The 27644-nt window shown below is 45.7% G+C and overlaps 1 protein-coding gene and 1 long non-coding RNA gene across 3 annotated transcripts; both read right to left on the bottom strand.

Annotated features, from left to right (window-relative positions):
- Positions 1 to 668: 668 nt before the first annotated feature.
- On the bottom strand, positions 669 to 8514 carry LOC141728313 (uncharacterized). 2 transcript variants are annotated; one of them, XR_012579229.1, is made up of 3 exons: positions 8242 to 8514; positions 7188 to 7389; positions 669 to 1682 (listed from the first exon to the last, which is right to left on the bottom strand). It is a non-coding gene; the product is annotated as an uncharacterized LOC141728313 (long non-coding RNA). The 2 variants fall into 2 exon arrangements; XR_012579230.1 differs by lacking the exon at positions 8242 to 8514 and adding an exon at positions 8097 to 8150.
- Positions 8515 to 13893: 5379 nt separating this feature from the next.
- Positions 13894 to 21783, bottom strand: ADAMTS1 (ADAM metallopeptidase with thrombospondin type 1 motif 1). Its single transcript, XM_074531649.1, has 9 exons — positions 20764 to 21783; positions 20198 to 20544; positions 19622 to 19754; positions 19081 to 19248; positions 18553 to 18839; positions 18154 to 18340; positions 17878 to 18053; positions 16916 to 17091; positions 13894 to 16684 (listed from the first exon to the last, which is right to left on the bottom strand). The coding sequence occupies exons 1-9, from the start codon at positions 21266 to 21268 to the stop codon at positions 15934 to 15936; spliced, it is 2730 nt and encodes a 909-aa protein (XP_074387750.1). The 5' UTR covers positions 21269 to 21783; the 3' UTR covers positions 13894 to 15933.
- Between the last annotated feature and the right edge of the window lie 5861 nt (positions 21784 to 27644).

Below are 27644 nucleotides of genomic sequence, written 5' to 3'. Positions count from 1 at the left end.
AGCTCAGATTTTGTGTGACATATCCAAGAGTGGGGGGGGGGGGGCGGGGGGGGGGCAGGGAAGAGGTAAAACACCCAAACTGATTGCATTTCCATGCCCCAGCTTTGAAAAAGATAATTTGGCTTTAAAAATAATATTAATAAAAAGTAAAATACTTCATAAACTTCAGCTCTTACCTCCCTTATGTTTAAAATCCCTGTTTCAACATGATGTTCTCATATTGTACAGTCACCCACATGCAGCAGCATTTCTTACAGAATTAAATAGAGATTTTTTTGAAAATTGTCCATTTCCAAGCCATGATTTGAGCATTTCTGTATGATGGGAATCACCAGAGAGCCAAGGTGTACCAAGAAACAGTGTAAGCAAAATACATGTTTAGATGACATCTAAATATATAATATATTAAATAAGACTGATTTACTTAATAAGACCCAATAATATAGTATATATTATATTATATATACAATACAATGTAATACAATATAACACAATATAATACAATGTAATACAATATAACACAATATAATACAATATAATACAATACAATATAATACAATATAATAATATGACTTAACAATATAGTCTATAATATATACTATATAATAGCATATAGTATCATATATAATAATATATAACAATATATACTATACCTAATAAAATGACATATTACTTAAGACTTAATAATATATTAAATCAGACTGATTTACTGTTTGCAATTTATAAAAAGGGAATCAATTCTACCAACAGCACTGTGAATCTTGGTTTCTGGTGCTTTTTGACCCTCAGGAGATGAATGCTGAACAAAATGAACTCCTGAGCTGCTAACTCTTCTTGAGTTGATAACTGATGAGGTTTAGAAGGGTTAAACGCTCAGGAACACAGATTTTTCCTGGGAAAACAGCAGGACAAAGTGCAAGGCAGGGCTCAGGACCTGGCAGATGTTCCTCAGACCCATAAGAGCTGCATGAGCCCTTGCCACCATCCCCATCCCCAGCTGGGGCTGGTTAGCAATCTCAGGATTTGGAGGGGTCAGCTCAAATCCGTCTCTTTCAGAATTGCTATTGCTGAGCTTGTGATGCTTGTTCTTTTCCTTCAGGGTAAACACTCAAAAGACATCAGGATGGTATCAGTTAATAGAAGGGGAAATTTTATCCCATAATTTTCTTTTTGGACTCCTAACAGCTCATTTTCAGAAGGGAGAGCAGTGGCACAGCAGTGATGCCTTGTTCTCAACACCTCCAGCATGCATCAGACAGGGAAATCAGCCTGCAACACACAGAAATATTTCCTGACCCAGATTCAGGCATTTTATGAACTCTGAGCCTCTTGCTGGCTGCAGAAATAAAATGCTGTGCTGAAAGTAAGGAACACTGAGAGCTGTCAGAAGCAAAGGTCTTTGCCCTCCCTTGCTGTGCGCAGTTAAGGAAATTTACATGGGATTTCACAACAAAAATTAATGCATTTTTCTCTCCCGAAAGCCTCTCCACTTGATTTGTTCCATTGTTTCTGCTGGGCAGTGCAGCACTGAGTGCAAAATGTGACATGAGGAGAGTTTGCTGAGTGCTACCGCAGAAGGACACCTGAGCAGAGGGGTGGCATCCTCCCAAGTGACACGTCCTCCCAAGTGACAGGCAGCGAGGCAGGGCCCTCACACTGAAGTACCAAAGACCAAGAGGGGTCTGAAACAAGAATTTGGGGGGTTAATTAAAATAGAACAAGTCAGTGTTAAATAATCCCCATTTAAACCCAGATAACAGCACTCTGCAGACAGCAAAAATAGAAATTACCTTCTTGCACTTTCTTTTGAAGCTAAGGAATACATTTAATTTTACTGCATGTGAAAGTATCCTAATGTTTTCCAAGAACAAATGTTCAGTTTTTTTGGAGTAGGCAATGTGGTTCATTACTGGCCCCATTCACTGCCCATTACAAGAGGGTCTTTATACATGGCTACAACATGAATCTATTAAAAATTGTATGGAAATGGCTTCAGAGATTTTTTATTTATTTATTTGTTTGTTAACAAAGTGTTCTGTATTCATTCCTTCTAAACTGAAATGATTCCTTCCAAAATTCAGATGGCAGCTCTGGTGTGTCACTTCACAGTCAGTGTCACAAGGTCATCTGGCCTGCTGATTTTTTCCTGTCACTGCTAAAATAAAATGCACCCCTTTATCTCAGCCAACATGAATGAATGATAAAGTTTGGTTTCCCACTTCCACATCCCGAATCCTTTTCCTTTTTCCTGCTGAAAATCCTTTTCCTTTTTCCTTTTCCTGCTGCCCATCCCTAGATGGCCCAAGCTCTGTCCTGTCCTGAATGGGATGAGCCCCAAATTCCCTCTCTGACTGGGAAAGCTGCCTCTGTCTGCCCTGCCCTGCTTTCCAAAGGGAAAATAAACCCACCTGAGCCAGGAGGGGCTCTGGGAGCAAGCAGGGTGAAAATTCCCCTTGCTTTCCCTATGGTAGGGCTGTGTTTTTTAATAAATTCAGTAAAAAAACCCCAAAGAACCAAAAATGCAGCAGGGACTGAAAATGACCCAGCTGAAAGAGTATAATTGGATTTGGAGAGGGGAAGCCTGTTTCAAAAGCAAATTCTTGGGATGCTTGTTTTTAAAGGGGTAGCAGCAAGCTCCAGGAAACAACGAAGCAGCTGCTGGAAAATGAAGGAAAAACAAGGGTACAGCAAGATCTGACCTCAGGACTTGCCCTGGTTCTGCAAATCTCTCACATCCTTGGGAAAAAATAATCCCCAGCTCAGCAGAGCCCAGGTGAGCGGCTCCAGAGCATGAGATCCCCACAGAGGTAAAAAGGGCAAGAGCAGAACAGGACAGGGAATCAGCTTCCAGCCACCTGAGGCAGGGAACATTTCTGGCACAAGTTTTTAATGTGATTTTGTAGGTGCTTGCGACTTAAGCAAGCTCCAGTGGTGCTGGAAGCAGGTTCTTTGCAGTTGCAATGCACAGCTGAAGGAGCAGGGCTCAATTTATGCAACAATTCTGTGGAATCACCAGCTGAACACACTGTGGGACAAACCCTAGAAAAAAATTCATAAATCTACACTAAAAAGGCAAAAAAAGCATTACCATTAATGCTTCATCTTCAGAGCAAGAGGCTGCAACAGCGCCTGCCTTGAATTGAAATTAAAAATTAAAAAATTCCAGGAGACTGCATAGTTTTGTTCAGGGTGAGCCAAAATTAGAGGCAAATTAAGACATGGCAAAGTGCTGAATGTCTCCATTACCCAAGCAATTTCTCCAGAGGGCCAAATTAATTCTAACCTCTGGGGGATTTTGGTCTGCTCTACAGTATCCTTATTTTGTACAGGAAAGCCACAGTTAAAATCTGCCTCACTGAGGGTTCAGTGAATGCTTCTGCAGAGCAGCCTGGTTTTTTGGAATTTGCCTTTTTTTATCAGTTGATTTGCTTTCAGATCACACATGGTAACAGCAGGAGGGTTTTTTACTGTAAAAATGTATGTGAAAAGCACACAGAGGAAAAATTTCATTGCTATTAGGCCGGATAAATGTGGGGGAAAACTGATTTTCCTCGTGATATTTGTTCTGCAGAGGCCATCACTTTCAAGTCAGCTGCATCTGCCACAAACAGTGCTAATTCATAAAGGATTTCATCAATTCATCATGCAAATTAAAAAATTTCTGCACAACAGTTTCCAGCCTGGACACAAAGATACCCTGTGTTAAATACAATTTCCTGGTGCCAGGGGACAGCAACGAAAGAAAAACAATAGATGGATATATTGCAATATACAGACATAATAAAAAAGAAAAGGCTGATAAAATCTTTTGATTCCAGCAGTTCCAGTATATGGTTTTTGTTCACTTTTTACTACACCCTCTTCCTGTTTGCTTGAGAGCTTATCTTTGACGAAAAACATCATTGTTTAAGGTCTGACTAATACCCACACAAACAAGGACAGGCTGAGAAGGACGCGAGAACTTCAGATTTCTGTACAGCAATTGCATAAGTTAGACTTTTTTTTTTTTTTTTTGCCTAGAATAGGACCACTTTTTACATATATAGGTAAATTTTATCACCAATTATACAAAAGCAAACAGTTCCTATTGGGTTACTTGCAATGGTTAATGATAAGTGTGTCCCTAACTCTCTTGGGTGTGGATTTAGGCTCGTGTATAAAAAAGGCTTTTGCTTTTCTTTAAGACCTGAGGGACATTTAAAATCAGGCATCTCAGCAAGCTTTTGTACTATGGATTTCAGTATTTACTTTCCCTAAATAACCTCTTTAAATGTTTCTGTTTCTTCGCACTTCTCTGCAGGAAAAACAATTTACTAATATCAAGCATTAAGGGAAATTTGCGCAGGAAGAGGCAAATCAAATCTCTGATTTGTTCAAACAAGACACTCCCTTCCTCAATTTCCTACCTCCTTTCATTGAAGACTATTACATTCAAATTACATCCTACAAATTGAATGAAATAATTCCTCTCTTACCAGTTCCAGCTTCATGAGTAACCCCATAGAGACACACACCCACTCATCTCAAAATTTATACAAAGGCTTAGCTGCAGCTATATTTGTCTTGTGTCTAAATGCAAATGGTCCCAAAACACTTAAAAATCAGCGGTTTGAGTTGCCACAAGTGCTTCTTTTTCCTTTTCTTTTCTATGGAATTCTTCCTATCCTCCCTGGTACACTGAGCACGTTCTGCAGGGTCAAACACTGCCCTGCAAAATCACACTGAAATGGGACTTTTCTCTCTTTGCAGCCCTCCCTGACAGGTTTGTCACAGGACACGTTAGGAGAGCACCCAGCTACTTCACCAGAAGTGAAAAAAGGAGTTTAAAAGAGTCTGATTAATTGGACAATTCATCACCAAAATCTGTCTTTAGAGCATAGTCAGTATTTGCCTCACAGCCGATCATTGGTTATTTTATGGGGATGAAAAAAATTACTCCAAAATACTATTTACTCAATTTACTCAAAAATGTTATTTCTCTGTAATTTCACAGTTTAGCTTCTGCACTCTAACATCTCTATTTTTTAATTTTTTTTTTTTTTTAATTACTCCGCATTTTCCCAACGTCTGTCTTTGAGCAGGCAGGAAAGCAGGACTCTGGTCCCCTATAACTCATTTGCCAAGCCGTGCTAGCAAATCCCTTTAAAGAATAACCTGGCTGGCCCGGGCTCTCGTGGAGCAAAGCGAGGATTTGGCATTGCCAGCCTGGTGGAGCATCCAGGCCCTGGAGTTCACGGGGCCAGAGGCCACTGCTGAGCCTTCCCTCTGTGACAGCAGAACCAATTTCCTCTGGGCTTTATTTAGCAGGCATGTGGCCAGCAGGGGAAGCAGCCCTTCCCCCAGATGTGCAGCACAAAAAGAGTTATTTATTTATCAGTGAGCTCCAGAGCCAGGCTGTGCTCAGAACACAGCTGGCTTCTGTGGGGCACAGCAGCTCTCCTGTTCCCTGAGACAATGCCTTGCAAAGCTCAGCTGTGCCTGGAGCCTGTTTTTGGGCATTGTTCTCCTTTAGAGGACACTGATTTACACCCATTTGTCACCAGGATTCCTGGAGGGTGGGAGGGTTCACAGGGAAAATGTGGCACTGGCAAGGTGAGCAGCTGAAGGAACACCAGGTCATCTCTGCTGACCATTCCAGCAGTTCCTTAAAAACAAACATCTCTCTTCCCAAAAAACCTCCTAAAACTGTGGCCTTCCTGCTTTCATTGTTAAAAAAAACCCCAACAAAATATATATTAAATAATTCTAGGTTCCTTTCCAAAAACAATTGGCTTTCTCCTCTCCCACTCCGTTAGGGGAAGTAACTCTGTACTTTTTGTGCATAGAAAAAAGTACCTCAGATATAAACCATGAGATTCTTCTGGGACTAAGAAGACCACAGGTATTAATCCATGGTAAATTGTGGGATTGGACAAATTCCCTCCATTAGGACTGTTTCAATATTCTTAATTCTGTCCTTCCCTCCAAAGCCACCTGTGTCCTTTACAACCACAAAGAGCAAAAAATCTCTCTTCTAGAGCCTTGCAATTGTAAGAAATAAAACCAAACATTTACTGATTTACTGAACTGACAGACTGAAAACATTGTAAAATCATCCCTCCAGCACTTGCAATTAGACTAATAATAAAATAAAAAAATCTTTCTGGAGCAGGCATCAGTTAAAGCAGGACATGTCTGGGACTGTAACGGAGCCATCCTAAACCTGGGCACTTTCAGAGCCTGGGTTTTAAAACAAGTCCTTGCAGATGGTTTTGAGAAATTTATTTCTTTTATCCTCGTTTTACTGAATTCTAGAGATTTTTTTTTTTTAACTGTAGGGCATTTCAAAGCATTCAGGCTTTGGTCTGAGTCAGAAAATTAGAGCTACAGAAATCTCAGACTCCTAGCCCAGTCCCACCAGCTCCATCCCTTTTCTGGGACATGATGACACAATTATCTTGAGAATAGATTACTTCTTTTTTTTCTTTTCTATTTTTTTTTCATACATGTTAAGAAACCACACCAATAACTGTAAAATGAAACTGCAAGTATTCACTGACTGAGACAGAGGCTCGACACAAGAAATTTCAGAGCACTGAAAAATACTTTACCCCAGCAGGAGCAGGATTTTACAAGGGAAATTATTGGCCAACTGCAACTCTTGGCAGGACTGCCAGCTCCACTTATAAGAAATTATGTGCCCATGCAAATCAGCCAGCTCTTGAAAATCCACAACCCCCAAAAGCTGCACCTCAGTCATGCAGCCAAAAGGAAAGGTTATTCCTTCAGTGTTAGCCATATTTTGAGTCATTTCCAAAATGACTGAATTAGAATGAGGGAAGGGGGATCTTGACACCCTAATTCTGCTCTCAGGCTTTCTGCAGGGCCATATTTCTCTCTCCCTGGTTTCTGAGGCCATACCTTTAAGGTGGTCAGGGTGAGGGCATGGGGTCCATGGGGAAGGCCATGGGAATGGGGATTTTTGGCACTTTGGGATTTGCATGGCTGAACTTGGCTCGTCCCACCCACCTTGTCCCACCAAGTCACACCTGAGCAGTGTGACTCCATGAAGAGAGAGCAGATATGAGTGAGGGGAGGCAGGAATTCTGATAGTCTGAAATTCTACAGCTCCCTCTCCTTCCAATACGCCCATCCTTCTCCCCTGAGGACACTGGGAAGTGGAATTTAGGAAGAGAATCGTGAAATACCTCTGTGCAGCTTTCCTCCCCTCCTAAATGCAGTGCTTGCCTCCCTCTCCATGCAGGAACAGCTGAGGGATGCTTGGTGCAGCTTTTCCTCTGTCCCAAGGCCTGAATCTCTGTGAGTTTGGATCTGGATGCTGCTCCATGTGGATCCTCTGAAGCAAAGAGGCACAAAGCAATCCCTGCTTCCCTTCCAGCCCCAGCCAGTCTGTGAGAAGAAGTCATATCAAGAGACAAATTACAAAATGAAAGCTTAATTCTTTTGCAGCGTCTCAATAATTTTAAAATTAAACTCATCCTTAATCTCACCAGGGAGTTTGAATTTTTGCTTAAAAACAGTTGCCACATTATCTCACCTTAAATAAATCAATTTTCTCTCACACACCTTTTTATTTAGCACTCTTTGCCCAAGAAAAGTGCAAATTTCATGATGGGAGGAAGACAGAAGATAAAAAGACAGCAAGCAGAAAGAGAATGGAGGAGAAAGAGAAGATCATATGGCTCAAATACCAAGGCAGATTAATGTTCTCCTCGTGTGCTCAAATAACACAAGGACATTTTGTTAATGTAGAGCCCAGCATATCTGAAAGGCCTACTCAGCTGTGGACAAACGTGAAAAAAATCACCCTCACCAATTTTAAACTAAAAATAAATAAATATAAAAGAATCAAAATAAAATGCTTCCTTTGTTGTGCCACTACCGAGATTAATTATACATTAATATAAACTGTAAGAGATAAATTATCTTTACCAGCCGTTACAATACCCAGTATTTCTTTTAGCACCTGCTAACAGCTTTTAAGAATACCTGATGTTTGCAGCATTGCCCAATATTTACATTTCAAACAAAACAGGAAAGCTTCCTGCTCTCAAAGCTGTAATTTCTGATAAAACCACTTCAAATAATGCCCTTACCTCCCCATCTCAAACTCAACAGCATCACTTCGCCACTTAGCAGGCACGTAAAAGAACAACAAAGGCAGTAAAGGTAAGCAGCCAATAGGCAAGAAATTCAGTAATCACAGAGAGCATTACAAAAACATCTTAACCCGTCACTTACAGCAAACACCGGCCTGCAATCAGCTCCTTTATGGACAGAAAGTCCAATTCCAAACCCACCAGCTGTTCCTGACCAGCCAGCCAGGCTTTGCTTCCGAGGCATATTCCTTCTGTCTATCTCTTTCAGCACCTGGGGCACATTAAATCATCAGCAGGGTCTGGGCAGGGGAGGTGCAGCAACCTCCTGCCCTGGGATGCTGTCTGTGTTTTCCCTGATTTCCCTGCTGCTGTGCCATCCCTGCCCTGGATTTCCTGCTTTGCCACCTGTGCCATCCTTTCTCTGCTTTTTTCCCCATGATTTTCCCTGCTGCTGTGCCATCCTTGCTCTCCATACAACTGCACCACACTGGGGAATGTGGAATATTTCAAACCCCATAATGAACCCCCCCCATAAACCCCAATAAGTACCTCCAGTCATAATTTTGATTTTAGTTTTTCTGGGCTGAAATCCCCTTTCAGAGAATGGAATGGGCAGATTTTATTCCATTTATAAAGTGAATTTCATTGACCTCAGGAAGCTTTGCTGTTATCAGCGTGTCCACAGGCCTGGGCTCCTTAATCAAGACACTGATGACTGCATTTATTGTTACTGTGTAATGCCACCACATGCATTTCACTCCCCAGCCTCTCCTCGTCTGCCATTGAACAAAGTGTTGTGGAAAATCACTTCATCAGGAAGGAATCAGAGGCCATTGCGAAATTTTCCTTGGAGCAATCCGGTAATCTGGCAGTTTTCTGGAGGAGCTGTGCATCTGCGATGTGCGGACATCTCATTGCTAGGGAACACAGCTCGCCCATGGTTACTGCTCGATGTTGAATTTCAGCTCAAACAACAGAGCTGTAAGTGCTGCTCCTGCATGACACAGACTTCGCATTTGTTTGACATTTCATTGTTTAAACCCGGCGTTTATTGTTTCCCCAAACAATGCTGCCATTCTCAGATTTTAAAGCGCTGCTAAACGCGCTTTTTCTTCTTAGGCTTCCTCATCTTTTCCATCCCAGACCCTGCTGAGGAGCAAGTGGGGTGGGTTTCATTATCTCCAGCCAGCTCCAGTGGCAAGTGAGGTGAAATTTTGATTTTCCAGGGTGTTGGATGCTTATTTGTGAGAATCTCTGTCCACTAAGGCAGAGGCATCAGCAAACCTCGTGTTCTACTCAGTTCCTGAAACGTTCTGAAATTTCTGACAGCCCAAATATTTAAAGGCAGGGGATATATGTTAGAGAAGGTGTGTAACACCCACCCTCCTTTGAAGGTGGACATGAGAGGGAAAAGCAGGATTTTTCCTTCCCCAAAAAAGGATTTTTCCTTCCCAAGAGGATTTCTGATTTTTTGAATCACACAAGAAAGAAGGCTATTTAATTTTCTGTATGCAAATACCATTTGCCAACACAGCTTTAACCAGTGAAGTTGTTCCTGTCCATGCAAAAATGCAAATCTAATTCAGTTCAGCAAATTAAACTTCCTTGTAGGTACAGCTCAGAATGCTCTCAGAATAGAATAAAGGATTTGGGCCAGTGTAAACGCATCTTCATGAGGATTTTGTGCTGTTACAGCTATAACAAATGGAGCTGTGCTTTGCTTTTTTGTGTTCTCAGTGACATGACTATGCCAGCAATGCTTTTAAGAGCAAGCCTGACTGGGGCAGGTCCTGTGTGAGTCTGTCAAACAGCCCCCAGCAAAAAAGCAAACAAGCTCTCGCAGTGAAACGAGAAGGGAACCGGCTACAAAACACATCAGGCTCCGCTGAAGGAAAACACGGAGGAGATTTAGGTATCCTGGACCTTGAGGATGCTCAGGCAAAACCCATGGCCATGTGAATCGTGTCAAAAGCAGCTGAGCACCTCGCCCCAAAGCTAAGGGCTCTCCTCTGGAGCCCCCAAACCACATGTGCCAAACACTTCATCTTTTAGCAGCTCAGGTTTTGAGCAACAAATTATTTCCATCCTTTGAAGCACTTTCCTGGCATTCAGCTGAAACTGAATGCAAATTGTAGGATCTGCTTTTCCTGGTGCTGAAAAAAATCCACCATTTCTCTGTTTTCCACCACACAGCCCCACAACAGGCCAGGTCTTTGGGACTGTCTGGAAAACACCTGGTCAAACCTCACTCCTCATCCTGGTTCTCCTAAAGGACCCTCCTTCATCACTGATATTAAAACAGACAGATGAAAACACCTGGGCCAAAAGGGTGGTTACATTATGAATTTGCATTTCCTGCTCTCTGACAGTGTTCCTCTTCAGGTCAGGCCACTAAACCAGAACTCTGCTAAATCTCAACTAAATCCTGATTTAGCAAGGTCCCTTACAAAGCTGTTTGACGTGCATGACTGGGAGCTGCTCTCTGTTCTTGCTAATTGTGCCCTGATCAGCCATAAAAGCAGCTTTTCTGCTCCACAAACAGACACCAAAACAACCCTGTCCAGTGGGAAGCTCTTTCCTGCATTCTCAAGGGAATCTAGTGTGGGAATCTGGGCTTCATTTTTTATTTTTTGAATAAATAATCAGTGATGCCAGACACTCAGTTCTTGCAGTAGCTCTGAGCTCGGAGCAGTTCACTGCAGGGCTGGGGTGGGTTCTGATCCTCCTGAGGCTCAGGGGCAGCCCTGCATCCCCAGGGAAATTCCTGGAGCTGGGAAGGGGAACCTGGCCAGAGAGGCTTCTCAAAGTCAATAGTTTCCTTTACACCACCTGATATTTCCAATATCTCCATCTCCTCCTTCAAGTCCTGACACAGCCCTCTCAGTACTCGAAAGTTTTTGTCCCTATGCCAATGGGAGAATTAGCTCTGAATTGCCTGGCTTTTGCTAGTTTAGATCAGATTCTAAATTATTTAATGCAGGATTTTGACTTTTTTTTTTTTTTTAACGCCTCTGACCCTCTTGTCTGCCAGGCAGTTGTTGCTCTGGGGGCTCTCCTTTCTGACATCAGCTACTATGCCTTTAAAAGTGCAAATAAATACAATTATAAATTAAAAGAGTGAAGAGGAAACATGTGCAGAGGGCTTTTTTATTTTTTTTATTCATCAAAGGCAGCTGAGCCCCTCTATGCTTCCATGTTGTGCTTTGCATTTGTTCCAGCAGGAGGATAATGAGAAATGGAAAACATCAGTGTTCATTATTTTAGCATATCCCCTAATGTGTGTGCTGGTTCACTGGGAGAGAAAAAGGAGAAAAACTTAACACTGCCTATAATTCACTTCTAAATCTGCCCAGATCTGATTCTGAAGTCTTATCTCCAATATCTGTTTCAAAACTTTCCACAGTTCAAAATTCCACAAAAGTCCTCTTCTCTGCCTCTCTCTTCCCTTTTGCTTTTCACACAGTTTCATCTCTATGAAAATATTCTCACCAAAGCCTGACCTCTGGGGTTAATTCAACATGTAATTAAGACTCAGATTAAACACAAGAAGGCAAATTTTCCTTTGGTCTCAGGTTTAACCAGGGCTGCCCTGAGCTAGGATGGGTATAGAAATTTAATTAGAAAAAAAAATTAGAAAATATTCTAATATTTTAGAATCTTTAAGTTAAATTGTGCTGCTTGACAGAGAAATTTTTAATCAAAATGTTTGAATGTCAGTTGTTTTCTCATCCCTAATTTCATCTCCAGTTTAGTACATGAGAAATGGCACAAAGTGGCAGCAGACATTTAAATTGTTTGGGACAGGCATCTTGTCTTAGTTATACTGAAAAAATAATATATATATTTGGTGCACAATTAAAATGGCCACTGCTCTCAGCTTGCCTGATTATAATCTCTACCATATGACTCCGCTCTTGGAACATGCAGCTCCTTTTTGTGTGTTTGCAATAAAATATCCTATAGCTGAGAGCAGCTAATACTGGAGAAAATACTAATTTCCAACTGGGATATCTGTGAATGATCATAAAATAGGAGAAATTCAGATTTGCAGCACTGTGACACAAGGGTACGACATATTAAAGAGGACAGATTTAGCAACTTAGGTTCTGGATATTTAGATTTAGGTGTTGTCCAGGGGTCTGGAATCTCATCAGCTGCTGGTTTTGGGATCCTCAATGCCATTGACGCTGCCAAGCACACCTTCCAGGCAGAGGGGCTGCAGGAAACTGCACTTCTCTTGCCCAACATGAAATCCCTTTTGCACAAGCCCCTCTTGCTTGCTGTGGGCTGTGAAAGCCATCTGCGAGTCCAAACAACAACGCTGCTTTCATCTCCACAACAATCCTCTCTGCTGCCCCGGGCTGTGGGGCGCTGATGATGTTTGTTAAATAACCCATGTTTGTTAAAACAACCCACGTTTGTTAGAACAACCCACGTTTGTTAGCACACCCTGCTCCAAGCACCGCTGCTGAAGCTGATAACCGTGTTTTGACTTCCCTTCTGCCCCTGTTTTGTGTTCTGAGGGTGAATGTGGGCAGGAGTGAATGTTTGGAGCTGTTTTGCTCCAAAGCATGGGATAGATCACCATGGAGGGGACATCCAGAGGGTGCAGCCTCCCCACAATGACATAACCATACATCAATCAAGCTTCTCTTAATATTCACACAATACTCATCCATTAATTGTGAGAGACAATCTTCTCATTATTCATCTATAACACTTCTGTCCATGTTTTGTGTTCTGAGGGGGAATATGGGGCAGGAGTGAGTGTTTGGAGCTGTTTTGCCAGGAAAGCATGGGATAGAGCACCATGGAGGGGACATCCAGCCCTGCAATCTCCTGGGCTGCTCTCCTTCTGCCTCCACATGTTGTAACACAGAGCTGTGCTTGTGCAGAACGGGGCAAAATGCAAATATTTCAGCTAAGTGCTCTCTTACACTGCTGCTGTAGCCCGGACACGTCCGTGGGATCTGGATCCCTTTGCTGTGTGTGGGTGACCTTTGCTAGGGATAAAACTTCACCTAATTACACCTCCTTTGCCTGCAGGGAGCTGATGAGCACAGCCCAGCCACAACTCTGGCACTGCCTGCTGAGCAGCCCAGGTTATTCCTCTGATGATGCCTTTCTGAATTTCTCTGTATTTCCTTCTCCATTCCCTACCTTAGATAGTGGGTGAAGATATTTTGTCTAAAACATCCCTATTTTTCCCATAAAAATCAACAAATCACATCACTTTGCATCTGCTGACCCACCTATGTTGTCAAAATGATAAAAGCAAAAGTCTCACTTTTTCCTGAAACATCTCCACTGTTTGGTTGATTTTCAATGAGTTTTGAGGGGTTTTCTCATTTACTGTTAGGACAATTTGAAGTAGCAAATCACATTATTATTTTAACAGTGCCAGAGGAAATGAGCTACTCCACATTTTCTAGTTACACCATCTACAGTGCTAACCCAGCACAGAAGCCACAGTTTCACATCTCATCAGTCTGGCAGGCTCCAAGGTTAAGTTCTCCTCTTCAAACTCCCAGTTATTTTCTAACCTAGATAGTGAATAAAATATATATGCACATACATATTGATATATACAAATAAATAGTTCCTTCTTGTATTTATAAAACCAGAAAGGGATTGGCTGCCTCCTGAATAATGTTAGGAATAAAACATTCCTCAGCATTTCTGCACTTCAAAGCAATGCCCAATGAAGTGTGATGTGATGAGAATTCTCTGAGATTCAGAGGGGCCAGGACTTTATCCACAGAATAAAAGAGGAACTATTTCTGCAGAGACAGAGTCCAAACTTTGGCAAAGGAAGTTTTAATAGATTTTTACATGACACAAAGCCAAAAGTATCCAGAAATGACTGATGTCTCAAATTCCATGGCAAAAATCCAATGGAGCCCAACAGAAGATTTTCTCTTGACTGCAGCGGTGATGCGATCAGGTATGAGGGAGCAAAAATCAGCTTTTGATGTTTAGTATCCATTTTAACATCATAAAACACATTAGAACAGCTCGTTCACACAGGGCTTCTTGGAAAAGCAGCATCAGGAGAAAACTGGACAGGGAAATTCTCCAGGAGTTGGTGAGGGAAACCTCTGACTGCTCATGCATGGTTCTGGCTTCTGACTGCTCCTTTCCCACCAGAGTGAGGCAAAACTGCTGCATCTGTACATATTTTGTAGGTTCTGAACACACTGACAGTGCTGCTCCCTCCCCAAGCTGTTATTACAGCCAGTGGCATCACTATGGTTGCACTCCATTTTCTGGAATAGATGAGTTAGTGGTTAAGTAATAAAATACAAAATTACCTCTTTTAAAGTGGTGTGTGTGACATTATGGGGAGAGTTTTCCAAACCTCTTCACTAAACACAGGTAATTAGTTGCCTCTTGCTTAGTATTTTCCTCAGATTCCAAACTCTTTCTGCTCCATGGACTGGTTTTAGTCCAGTGAAATAAAGACACTCCATTTCCAAAATTTATAGGGTTCATTTATTACCTCTAGTAACATATTATACTGTATAAATACTCTATCCTTGTTATATGTCCTTTTAAAAAAGCGATAACTTAGAAGATCACATTAGACAAGAAGTATAAAAATAAATACGCTCATTATATGCATTTATTACAAATTATAACCCTTCCCAGAAGGGAGAGAAATATAAAATACTTATGAAGTATATAAAATCTATAGTAATATATTTTACTATATACATATGGAAAGCCATATTCTCTCATGGTCTATGGACTGGCACAATCTTCAGTGATGTGAATGCTGGCGTTTCGCTGTGGATGGACCTGCTATCCCTCAGCTTTGCCTTCCCACCTGATCAGTGACTGAGCTCTACAAACCCAGCAGAGGCCACAGAGGACACACCCATTCATAATGGGATTCTCTTCTCTTTTCCTTTTTAACTCACATAATAATCCATTGGCTGGGGTAAGGCCAAAGGTTGGAGTGTGAAGACACGACTGGAATGCTCACACACTCCCTGGATCTGTTTGGCAGGAAGGCAGGACCAAGCTGGAATCAGAAAAGCCAGTGGAAGGTACATGCAGAAGGCACAAAGAGCAACTACTCAGACTCAGATTTCCACTTTTCCAAGCCTCTGGATTACACATGTCACCACAATGGCACTGGAGTGGCTGAGAGAAATGGACAGGCACATTGGGATGACATAAAGGTACTTTTAAAAAAACTATGAAATTCTAGTGATTTGTGGAGTTGATATTTGTTCTTGGTATTTCTTACTCTTGACAGGTAGAGAATATGGCTTTATTTTTATATAAAACTATTCTCTGAAACAATAGCAGCCATGAATGACATAGTTAAAGCTCCTTTTCCAATCTTGTTTTTTGCCCTTTGTGAGGTAGGTAAGCCCTGACCAATTATTTTAAGCTATCTTTTTCCCTCCCCTTCCTACACATGGGGATTTGATCAGTACCACAAGATAAATCCAAAAGAAGGGAGAAATAACCAAATGTTTGCTGAAATGTGGCTCACTGCCCACGTTTGGTTAAATTTATAACAGACTTGTAAAAAGGCAATTCTGATGCCTTTGGGCCTTATCTGCTAAAGAGAAATGAATGACATGGGTCTGCTATCCCATCCAATTTTCAGCTGGCAGGGGATTTTTGGGATGCAAAGCCAATTCAAGCTGTTTGCACTGTCCCACCTCAATGGATCTTCACTGTGAATTTCTTTACTCAAAAACACAGGTGCTGCCTCTAGCCCTCTTTTGTGTTTTTCAGTGCACTGGTCTGAAGGAAAAAAATAAAATAAAATAATAATAATAATAAAAAAAAGGTTTTAGCTTTTCCCAAGCCGTCCCATCTAGCTGCAGTCCGTGGCGTTGCAGAAGTCTATCAGGTGCTTGGGTTTCTTGGAGGGCTCACAGCTTTCTTGGGGCAGCACGCTGCCGTCGGCAGAGACACATTTCAACAACCTCTTCTTGAAGCCCTTCCCACACGTCTTGGAGCAGGGGGACCAGTCCCCGAGCTGCCACTGCGGGCAGGGCACGTCGGCGCAGGGCCGCAGGTTGCTGGGCCTCAGCTCGCGGGCACAGTCGGCAGCCGGCCGGCCCCGCGGGTCCCGGCACTCCACGGCGCGCCGCTGCCAGCCCGAGCCGCACGACTTGGAGCACTCGCCCCACTCCTCGATCACCCACTCCGAGGAGATGATCTCCTTGATGGCGTTGAAGGATTCCTTCTTCTTGCCCGCCGCCGCCACCGCCTTGTCCGCGCCCGGCTGCGCCGGCTTCTTGACGAAGTAGGTGAACTTGATCTTGGGCTGCGGCAGGTCCCCCACCGTCAGCACCTGGATGGTCAGCGGCTCCTTGAGCGGGCTGAAGCTGCGGATGCGCTCCAGGGCGGCCGAGGAGCCGCTGTAGCGCAGCACGCTGCCCTTGTAGGTGATGTCCTGCTCCAGCGTGGACAGCGTGTAGTCGCCGTTGAGCACGTAGGTGCCGTCGGCGGCTTTGATGGCCAGGAAACTGCCGTCGTGCCGCGCGCCCCGGTGGTTCCGCTGCTTCACCTCGATGTTGGTGGCGCCCGCCGGGATGGTGACCACGTCGTGGTAGCCAGGTCTGCCCCGGGAGAAGAGAGAAACACTGAGTCCTCTGCAGGGAAGGGGAAAAAGCCTCCCAGCCCAAGACTAAAGCTTGTCTGAAGTCAAGGTGTTTGGCTCGATAATGGATGAATCCCACCCACAAGGACAAGGTGAGGCAGCTGCCGTATCATTAATGGATTAGTCCTACCCACAAGGACAGGTGAGCTTCCCCCCAGAAGGACAAGGTGAGCAGCAGCCCCACACTCACTTGGCTCTGACGAGGGTGCCAGACACCTTCTTGCAGGTGGAGCCGTTGCCGCCGCAGATGCCGCACTTGTCGAACTTCTTGTTGGAGCCGATGGTGCGGTCGCAGCCGGCCTTCACGCACTGCCCCTGCACGCACACGGACGTGGAGTCGGGGCTGCACGGGGTGCCATCCACCACCTTGGGGACACAAGGAGCCTGGTTACAACATGCACAGTGCTCTGAAACCGTGTGACACAAAATATGGATGGGTGGAAAGCCCTCAGCACCTGTCGTTTTCAGGGCTTTGGAAAGTAAAAAGCAGAGCAGCCCACAGGTAGTCTTCTCACTTGCCAAAATGATGCCACGGTGAGAGGAGGAAACAATCCCACTTTTCATTAATAACTCCACCTAAAAACCTACTGTTTACCGGTCTCATACAAAAGAAGCCCCATTGCTTTCTAGTGTCCCTAGAAGGCAGCCCTGTCCTCAAATCACACTGCCAGCGCTGCTTTTAATGCTGTTCAGCACATCCTTTATTTCTAGGAGTGCTGTTCCACAAAAACCCTCTGTGTCATCGCCCTGGTAGTTCCTGGCTCTCACCATCTGATGACAGCGAATTCAAGTAGCTATGCAAGATGAACATTTTTCCTCGTGTTTATTTTAAGCTGTCAGCATGTTAGTAACCAGTATGAGAAAGCACCAATGTTCTGGCAAAGATCCCTCAAGACTTTTCCAAAGCTATCTCAATGCAATCAGATTGGTGGAAGGAGAGGGAAGGAAACCAGGGTGGAGTGGGTAGAGGAGGTAGAAGGATTGTGCCAAAACACTTAAAGCATGCTTGCAATGATCCTGCTGTACATGGAGGAATAATCCAGCTTAAATATGAGAAAGCCAATTTCAGATTTCTACACTGCTTGACTCTTCACACAGAGAAAATAAAAATCCCCCTCATGATCTGCTGGAAGAGGTGCAATTTTGAAATACCTTTGGCTGTAGAACAAAGAAGTATCCCGTTCCTTTGGCTCTGCAAACCAGCTTGCATCTGTCCTTTGGAGACACACCAGCAAACTTGGGTGTCCACTCCACCGCAGGTCCACTTCCAAAGGCAGACTTGGAAAACTCATTGTGCTTTTCACACTGTTCCTCCCTGAACGTTTTGCCTGCAGACAGAGAAAAGACAGGTGGCCATGAGATCATCTCTGTCCGTGCTCTTCCTCCACAGCACACCACCCCTGGCTGTCAAAAAAGGGGAATAATTACCGTTGTTGTCGGGGCAGTCCTCGATGTTGCAGGACCGGTACTGCACCCGCTTCCCCTCGCAGTACTTGCCGCCGTTCCTGGGCACGGGGTTGTCGCATTCCCGGAAGGAATACTGCACTCCTCCACCACAGCTCCGTGAGCACTCGCCCCACGCCCCCCAGGAGCCCCAGCCCCCGTGCACTGGCGTCTGCAATGACAGCAAAGGCAGGACACGGGTTAAACACAGGAAAATCCGTGCAAAACCACACCATAAAAACCATCATCGCATTCATTTTTACCCACCCGAACTCCTTAAAAAACCTGCCCTAGCTTTGCTCATTAGCATCGAATCAACCCCATCTCACAGATCCCCTCCATTGCAGCACCCAAAGCTGCCCCCATTTCTTTTTCACTACTTACATCATAATGCTTCTTCTCAGTCTTGTTCACACACTTGCCATTCATGCACCACTTGCCCTCGCCGCAGCTGGTGCCGTCCGCCCAGGGGAAGTGTTTGGTTTGGCACACCAGCAGCCCTCCCGAGGTGCCCGTGCACCACAGCGTCGTGCACGTACTGGCTGCGTCGGGGCAGTGCTTGGACTCGTCTCCAAACGTGAACTGGCACTGCCTGTTGGCATCGTACAGCGTGCCAGGCAGGTCCGAAGGCAGCTGGATGGGCCTGTGGGGCTTGTCCAACAAGCACTCCCCTGAAAAAGTTGGAAAAAAAAAAAGTCAGATGATGCCACGGGGTCAGTTTAAAAAGTGAACTGCGTTTGCTTTTGTGCCATCATTCTTGTAAAAATGAGACTCTTCTAAACTCACTGACAGCATGCAAAAGGTTAAGTCTGTGCTGAAGCAGAAACACTCTTAAAGAAAAAAAAAAAAAAGGCGAAGCAGTAAAGCACAAGAGCTCAAACGCCACATGAATGGAAAGCTTAATAACCTTACCATGACCGTTATCCAGAAATGTTGTAATCATGTAGGCGCTGCATGGAGACCAGGGCTGGCTGCGGTCCAGGTTGGAGAGCATGGATGCCATCATGTGGAAATCCCGGCTCATTCCATTGATGCCAGCACACTGCTTTGCATCGTCATGAGGCATGTTAAACACGTGGCCTTGGAGAAAAGGAGAAAAGCAAAGTCTGTGACTTTAGGAAGTCTGTCCTACGCTTTACTAACAGTATTTTAAATATTGCTCTAGAGCTGCTCAGAGCCCGGTCTGTAATTAATAACCCGAAACTGAACGCTCCCAGATTTCAAGCAGATGGCACTGGATCTTCCATCCCCTTTTTTTTTTTTTCCTGCAGGCACACACACAGCCTCTAGCAGACAATGCTGTGCAGGCCGGATTTGCTTTCCCGAGTCCAAGCCTGCTCCAAGACAGCGCTTTGCCTCCTCCCGACCGCTCCGGGGAGGTGCAGGCTGGGCTTTACAGCATCAAGCTGGCTTCAATTAATCCCAGGGAACGGCTTTGCAAAGTTTCAAGTACCTAATTCGTGGGCCGTTGTGAAGGCAGCCTGCAAACCATCGTCTTCTATGATAGAGCAACTGCGGTTTAGATCACAAACTGTTCCCACATCAGCCATCCCAAGAGTATCACATGTCTTGGCACCGCACAGGTCCTGTAAAAAAAGGCAGTTTCATTATTAATCAGATCAGAGACTTAACCTTGGCAAGAGCCATCCAGCCCTGGCAGTTTGCCTTTACTTATGGAAAGAGCATAAATATTCAGCACTTCAATGGGTATGATGGCAAAAATCTGTCTCTGGAACACAGGCGAGGGTTACACGTAGAAACGAATGCATAATTTCCATCTGAAATCTGCTAAAAATATATGGGGCAGGAACACAGTGCACAATCTGTGAGTTTACAAAGACAGTGCACAAACTGTGAGCTTCACCAGGCACGGTGCAAACAGGAAAAAAAAAAAATAAAACGAAAAGCAGCTCATGTAATTTTCAGCCTGCTTCACTGCAGCTGCGGTGACACGCGACTGTCTCTGGGCACTTTTTCGGAGTGTAGGGAGCAGTGGGCGTGGGGCTGGATGTGACTCGGTGTCCCTCACCTGCCTGGTGAAGAGGATGGCCGTGTCGTAGTGCTCGGCGTGCCGGTCGCTGGGCGGGTTGTGCTGCTTCTGCCAGCTGCAGAAGTTCCTCAGAGTCAGGGCAGCGTTGGAGGAGATGTCGGGGCCCTTGCGCTCCTCGTAGATGACCATGATCTTCACCACCACCAGGCTGATGGAGTTGCGGATGCTGGGGTGCTTGTACAGCTTGGCGGCCACGGAGAGCAGGGTCAGCAGGTAGTGCTTCAGCCCGCTGCCGTGGAACTCAGCCATCGACTGGTCGGCCACCAGCATGGTCTCCACGTAGCGGGGGCTGGACACGAACCTCTTCTTCCTCCTGCTTTTCGTTTCTGCGTTTAAAAGGACAGGGAGGGAAAGCGCAGGTGAGCACAGCAGGAGAGCACCGTTGAGAAGCCCAAACCCGCGGGTACCCGAGATGTGCACCCCTGCTTTGTGCTTGTTGGGCACCTCGGGGCGGGATGCGGGGCAAGCAGAGCCGGGCATCCCCGCCACACCCCTCCCATGCCCTCCCCGTCCCCGCGGAGGCCGGCGCGGCTTCCCCACGGTACCTGCGGGCTCGGCCGGCTCGGGCGGCTCCGCCCCGGCCCCCGCCTCGGCCACGGCGCAGCGGGCGGCGGGGGCGGCGCGGGGCGCTCCGCGGAGGCGCAGGAGGTGCGGCCCGTGTCGGTGCGCGGTGCCGGGCGCGGGCTGGATCAGGTACTGGCGGCCCCGCAGCGAGAAGGCGCCGCGCAGCCCCGCGCACAGGCTGAGCGCGGCCGCCGAGCCGGGGTCGCGGTTCACGGTGCCGGAGTAGAAGCAGCGGGAGAGGTCGTCCTCGGGCGGCGGCGGCGGCCCGCCCAGGTACTGCAGGGTGAAGTCCGGGGCCAGGAAGCTGCTGTCGGGCTCCAGCTCCAGCGTCAGGCGCTCCCCGAAGGCCTCCAGGCGGAAGCGCTCTCGGGCGCCGGGCGCGCCCAGGCGCCGCGGCAGCACCAGCGCCCTGCGCTCGGCGCTGCACAGCCCCAGCAGCGCCGCCAGCACCGGCGCCAGCGCCGGCAGCCGCCCCCCGCTCCTCATCGCTCGGCGCAGCCCTTCTCCTCTCTTTATTTCACTTTATATAGGAATGGATGTGGAAGATGTGGGTTTTTGCTTTCAGGTTTTGGGGGGTGTCTGAGTCTTTCTGCCGGCGGAGGACCGCGCGGGAGCCGCGTCCCGCGGTCACTGCAGAGGCGGCGTCGGCTTCCCCATGGCCGGGGCGCGGCGGCGATGCCGGGGAGCGCGGCTGTGCGAGGGCAGCGCTGCTCCTCGCTCCGTCCCTCTGTCTTCTGTCCTGCTCCGGCTGCCGCTTCTCCTCCTCAGCCTTCCCCGGCTGCAGCGGCAGCGGGCGGGGAGGACGCTCCGGCGAGTCTCCGGCAGCCCCGGGACGGTCCCGCCTGCACTTCCAGGGCGCCGAGGAGCCTGCCGTGCTTTGCGGAGCGGAGCGCGGGCCCGTCCGCCTCCGCCGTGCGGGGTGAGTGCTGGAGCGGGGCTCGCCGCCGCCCTTTATGGGGTCCGGCCGTGCCGCCCCCAGCCCGGCGCTGCCGCCGCGCCCGCGCCGCTGAGATCACTGCGTGCGTAACGCGCCCGCGGGCGGCCCCCGCCGCGCCGCCCTCCCGCCGCCCCCGACGGGGCGGGACGGCACCGGCACGGCGCGGGGTCGGCCCCCGGCTGCCGCAGCGGGCTGGGCTCGCCCCTCGCCGGCCCGGGGGGTTCGTGCCCGGCTGCGAGCGCTGCGCGCCGCGGGGACCCCTCGGGGAGCGCCTGGATGCGCTGCGAGTCCGTCCCCCCCACCTGCCGCTCCCCGAGCCCGTGGGGCGAGCGAGGGAGGGGACGCATCCCTGCTCGCCTTCGTGGCTTTTCCTTCTATATTTCTTCCCTTTTTTTTTTTTTTAATTTTTTTTTTTCATTTTTAATCCCCCACTTCCCAAGCAATTGCTGCCCTTTCTCGGCCCTAATAGCTGCAGTCGGTCATGCACCTGTACTTGTGAGAAATGGTTCCTTTCCAATCACTTAAACAGAGGCGTTTGCGTAGGTGCAGCTAATGTTCTGCTTTGAAGGCATAACCCGACCATGGTGGTGCTGCTAATCCCCTTAATTCTTTATGTGCACAGCCCCAGCTTTCTGCTTCTGGAGGCCTTTTTGGAGGAGGAGGGCAGAGAAGTGGTTAGTGAATGTGTGAACAAAAACAGAATGTGTGTACCTGTTGGTGACAACTCCTGGGCTTCCCAATTAAACAAAGATGCTTCTGTGTCTGTCAACACATCATTCAATACAAGTATGAAACTCAGGGACTGAAAACAGAAAGAGCAAAACCTTGGGAAAGGGCAAATGTTTCTAAAATTTTGTGTAAAATTGTGTGTATCCACTGTTTTCTTGGGATGGAGCGCCTCATTTATGCCACTAAATCTAATAACCCTAAGGCTTTCTTCCTAATTTAAACCATGTCAGACAAACTTGGAACCACATGTGTGTGTCAATAGCCCAGTCTGACTGCCTGCTAAGTTCTGACAATGCTTCCATTTCCCATGGCGTCCTGTAAATCTTGCAAGCTTAGAATTGCACATTGTTTGAAGCTGTGCAAAGAAGCACAGGAAAAGATGAACACAATTTCTCAGCTACTTGCTCAGCAAAAGTGCTCTTGTCCCACAGAGTGATGGGCAAAATCAGAAGTAGGCCTCAAATCTGGGATTTTCTTTGGGACACAGCAGGAAGTGCTGGATTGACTTCCAGAAGCTGCGACTGCTGCCCATTAATACATCAGCAGCAGAAAAATCCATTCAGTTATGAGAATTTTCACTTGAGTTGGAAATATGTGTCAATCTCTACCCTTACCTTTGAGATCTGTGTGTGCCCAACTCTGCTGTGCTTTTTCTAGGGTAGAACACAACAAAGGTACTATTAATTCATGCTGGTAATTAATTTGGTGTTGCATGTGATACCTGATTTAGGGAATTACCAGTTTAAAACCCTGGAAATAGAAATGAGGAATTGAAAGGTAAGCATCTTCATAATTTATTTTTCAACTTGCATTGGCTCAAGATAGAGACTCTTGCAAATATATATGAATTAAAAATAGGAAAATCTCCTTGTCTGCCAGCATAATCAATGTCACTCATAGATCAGCAGGGACCAGAGCCAGGCCACCAAAGGTGTGTCCACCCAGGTGCCAGATGCACTGTTGGTTCTGCTGCTGTTTCTTAATGTTAATTCTCTGATTTGAAAAGATCCTGACCACCTTAAAAGAGCTTTTTCAGGCTGAAAAGGCTTTTCCATATTCCACCAGGTGGCACTCGCCCATAAAAAATTGTTATGTGGGAGTTCCATGGTTCATCTCCCAGCTTTCCTGGTGGAAAGGCTTACATTTTAGCAGGGAGCTTTACAGTTCCCTGATTAGAACAGAAGTTTTCCTGGCCTTTATGTAACATCCAGGGAAGTGTTTTAGCAGGGAACTCAGCTGTTCTGTTGCACTACCTGAACACAAACCGTGTTGGGAAGGAATTTGTAAAATAGGTTTGCTGCCTGTCACACCTGGATCATCTTGTAGATTCTTGAATTCCTTCCTGTGAGCAACCCTCGCGAATTTAGCTGGATTATTCAGGGCACTGAAGCCTCTGTATATGTATTTTTGATCTGTATTGTACCAAATCTGGGCCAGCTCCAATCACAGTTTTTGTGAATCGAGACTTAGAAAGAAAAACACTGACCTTTCCCAGGATTTCATGTAGATAAAGACCCAGAAAAGGCATAAAATTGTTCTTTTAAAAGAAATTGCAAGTGCTTGGAGGGAGAAAGCACAGCCTGTCTTTCTCACAGGAATACAAGACAGTGTAATTCCAATTAAGCCACCAGATAGCGCCACCACATCACCGTTTTTGGGTCAGACCGTCGTCTTTTGCTCTGCAAGAACAGTTTTTATGGCTCAGACCCAAGTGCCGTCGGTCTCTGAGCAGGATTAACAATGCTGAAGCTTTAATTTCATCACTACTGTTTGCAATAATGGCTGCTTCCAAAATTAAAAAAAAAAAAAAGGCAACACAAGCAACCATCCCAACCTTATTTGTTTCAGTGCTGCAGAATGATGGCTTCTTTCAAAAACTGTTATAATTAAAATTAAATTAGAATTAAAACAGCAGATGGCACATTAGGCCCATTGAATAGGGGATAAAAGACCTGATGCTGTAGAAAAAGTCCTCTGAAAAACCCTTCCAAGAGTATTTCTGGAGATTGTTTCTCTGTGATGTCTTTGTGTGTGGCGTGATTAATTTATGTATTTCCAATTATTGTTCATTTTGAGGTCATTAACCGTTGGGGTTTTTAGTAGGGTAGGAAGTTTGAGAGAGAAAACCTCTAATTTTGCCTGTTTTGATAATCAGCAGAAATGGGGAAAAGCAAAACAATATCCATCATGACTTTAATGAGAAGTACACATTTGTATTTTGGAAGAGAATCATGGGATTTAACATGGTGATGTGTTTCTCTGTCATTTCTGCTTTTACATTACTGATTATCAAAGTTGCTTTAAAAAAATTGATGCAGAAATTTGGGCAGCCTCCAAATTTTATTGCTAAACAGCCCATGTAAGCCTGTGTGCACTCAAAATGAGCTGCTTCCAATTCTTTCTACTTTCCCTCATAAGCTTTCATCAAAATGGGATTCAGCAGGAACTTGGACTGACACCTCTGGCTGTGTGAGTCAAATATTCTGTTATTTAAAAAGAAGGAGGTTTGCATGAGAATGTGAATTCAGACCTGTCCATACCCTGCAGAAATCCACAAAAAGTGGTTTAAAAGACTGTTGAGGTGTGACTTTGTCTCACTTTTTGGTAGTAGAGATGTTCCCACTGAAGAATTTGCACCGCCATCTAAATATCTTGTGAACAGCTGACCCAAATCTGAATTTTCATGGTCAAAACAACTGCCAGGGATCAAATAAAAGCAATCAGGCAAAACAAAATGCTTCATTATGGCATGTCTGCTTTAAAAGTGTTTCAGAAGATAAGTACAGCTTTATCAATGTCTCCAAAGTCCCTTGGCAAATGGCAAGGAGCACATTCATAGTGCCCTGAGCTCCACTGACATTTTGATATTTTTATCACACTGGGATTTCAACAGATCCCTCACTTTCTCCTGTGCTGTGGACAGAGGATTTCACAAGCACTGCAAGACATGATACAGTTCCTGTGGAATTCCTCCTAATGAAAACTCATCCCGGCACCTATAATTTTTTACCTTTGAGATTTCTGTGTGTGATGTGCCACACTCATTCCAAAGCCATTGTCCATGAAGATTTCCACGCTGTCCTGGATGTGCTGGGTTGTTCTTTCTGACCAGAGACCTTATAATGCTGATACACCTTATAAAAAGTGTCAAGAAATTTGAACATTAGCAGCAAACATTTTCAGTGGAGTTAAATATCAATTCACCCACCCTGGCTCATCCCCTCCTCTCCCACCCTTCCTCCCTGTTATGCTGAATAATCAGAAGTTGATTGGCAGTGAGTGTATTTAACAAAGGGCACAAACCTTTAAGGAAAGTGATTAACCACTCTCCACTCTCCAAACAATTTATACAGATGCTTAGACTCATCTAATCCATGCTTTGCTAAAAGCTTGGATGGGCTTTCCTCTTGGTTTATAGGGATGGGGCTCTAATGAGCAACTCACTGCCAGTAATGGGTGTCTCCTAAATTCTCCTAGAGAGCTTATCCTTCTTTAACAGGTAAAAACCTGAGGTACAAAGTGATTTAGCAATTTTTTAGCAAGAAGAAAAAATACCTCTGTTAGATCAATGCAGTTCTTATACATTTGCAGAACCTGTAGCTCTGCCAGAATTTTCAGGACAGGGCTCATGATGTTGCCTATTGGTTCTTGCTTTTTGGCAAATTTCATGCACATTTTGAACAGGACATGGGATGGTTAGCTCTTGGGTTTTTTTCTGCTTTCAGTTCCCCTTGTTTCCTTATGTTAGGCTCTAATTTCAGATTGAGTTTTGCTTCTCTTTTAATGTTGGGGATTAAGTGAAAGGGAAATCTTTGCCATCAGGTAGAAGGGTGTGTAAGTCAGTAAGACTTGTTTCCGTGTCTTGGGATGGAACAAACTCCCTAAATCCACATCATTTCTCTATGTCATCACTGGTTTAATCACAAGGTCAGCTGAACTGGAGGCAAGACATCATCACACAATGCGGCTGACACATTGGGATGCTTAATATTTCCATTTTATCAAGGACATGAGAGAAATAAAAGGCTGTAACACTGATCTTAGACAAAGAACTGTGGAGTGTCATGGTGGGCTGAATGTCAGCTGATCCCTCATTCCTCCTCAGCAGAACAGGAGGATGAAAATAAGATGGAAAAGCCAGTGAATTGAGATAAAGGCAGGGAGCTCAATTACCAGTTACTGTCATAAGCAAAGCAGAGTTACTGTTGTTGTTGTTATGTTTCTAGAGTTCCATACCTCCTCGGTGTTTTCTTATGGCTGCAGATCTTCACAGCACAGACTCCTTCTTCTGCACATTGTTCCTTCTCCATCAGGGCTCCTCCAACCCTGGTGGGTGGCCAACCCACCCCCTTTTATCCCAGTTATCTTCACTGGCCACAGCTGCAGCCATCAGGAACAACCAGGATTGGGGCAAGGCCACCTATACAATACATATCTTTTACTGTGACTTAAAGGCCACCTGTAAGTTACCTTGGGGAAAGTTAATTTAATTTACTGCCAATTAGAGAGGGATGGTGAGAGGAGAAAAGACAGGATGTTGCCTGCTTGCCTTATTTTTCCCCCCTTAATTCCTGACTCCTCTGCCTTGCTCTGAAGTGGTGCAGGAGGATGGAGAATGGAGGGCTGTGCTAAGCCCAGGAGAGCTCCTCTTTCACGCTGATTTGCAAAAAAAAAATCTACCACCAGGAGCTGACCAAATAGATCAAGCTGTTTCCATTGGGTTTGAGTTTCCCCTTCCTGGCTGTCCCTGGCTGGCACATCCCCAGGGAAGCGTGAGGTGAGGAAGCCTCTGGCTGCCCAGGTGGGTACTGTGGGCAGAGGAGCTGAGCAGTGGCAGCCAGAGCCTCCCTTCTGTTTTTGGGAGTTGTGCCCTCTGTGTCTGTCCCAGCTCCCTGCAGAAGCCTGGTTGTGTCTCCCTGGTGAGCTCAGGGAGCCCCTGTGGCACAAAACCTCTCTTGCACAACTGCAATTCCCACTGCTGATACCTCCCAGCCCAGGAGCGATGGGACACGGAGCTGGGGCACAAACGGGAGCAAAGGGGAGTCAGCAGACACACAGGCCCCACTCCTGGGAATATTTATAGTCAGCCTTAACTCCCAGCATCGTGCTAACCCCTTACAGGATCCAGAGCTTCATAAAAACTTGGCTGAAATGCTCTGTTTACAAATGGTATGGAGAGGAAGCATGTGCAGTGTC

This window comes from Zonotrichia albicollis, chromosome 2, assembly GCF_047830755.1.
Source record: "Zonotrichia albicollis isolate bZonAlb1 chromosome 2, bZonAlb1.hap1, whole genome shotgun sequence".
Classification (NCBI taxonomy): Eukaryota; Metazoa; Chordata; class Aves; order Passeriformes; family Passerellidae; genus Zonotrichia; species Zonotrichia albicollis.
The sequence above is the reverse complement of the archived record's forward strand: the minus strand, read 5'-3'. Positions and strand labels throughout refer to the sequence as shown.

Excerpts from the sequence above, each read along its gene's own strand:
- ADAMTS1 (XM_074531649.1), bottom strand. The coding sequence starts at position 21,268 with ATGAGGAGCGGGGGGCGGCTGCCGGCGCTGGCGCCGGTGCTGGCGGCG. Across the intron at positions 20,545-20,763 it reads CGAGCCGGCCGAGCCCGCAG|AAACGAAAAGCAGGAGGAAG; the intron begins GTACCGTGGGGA and ends TTTTAAACGCAG. Across the intron at positions 19,249-19,621 it reads CACAACGGCCCACGAATTAG|GCCACGTGTTTAACATGCCT; the intron begins GTACTTGAAACT and ends CTTTTCTCCAAG.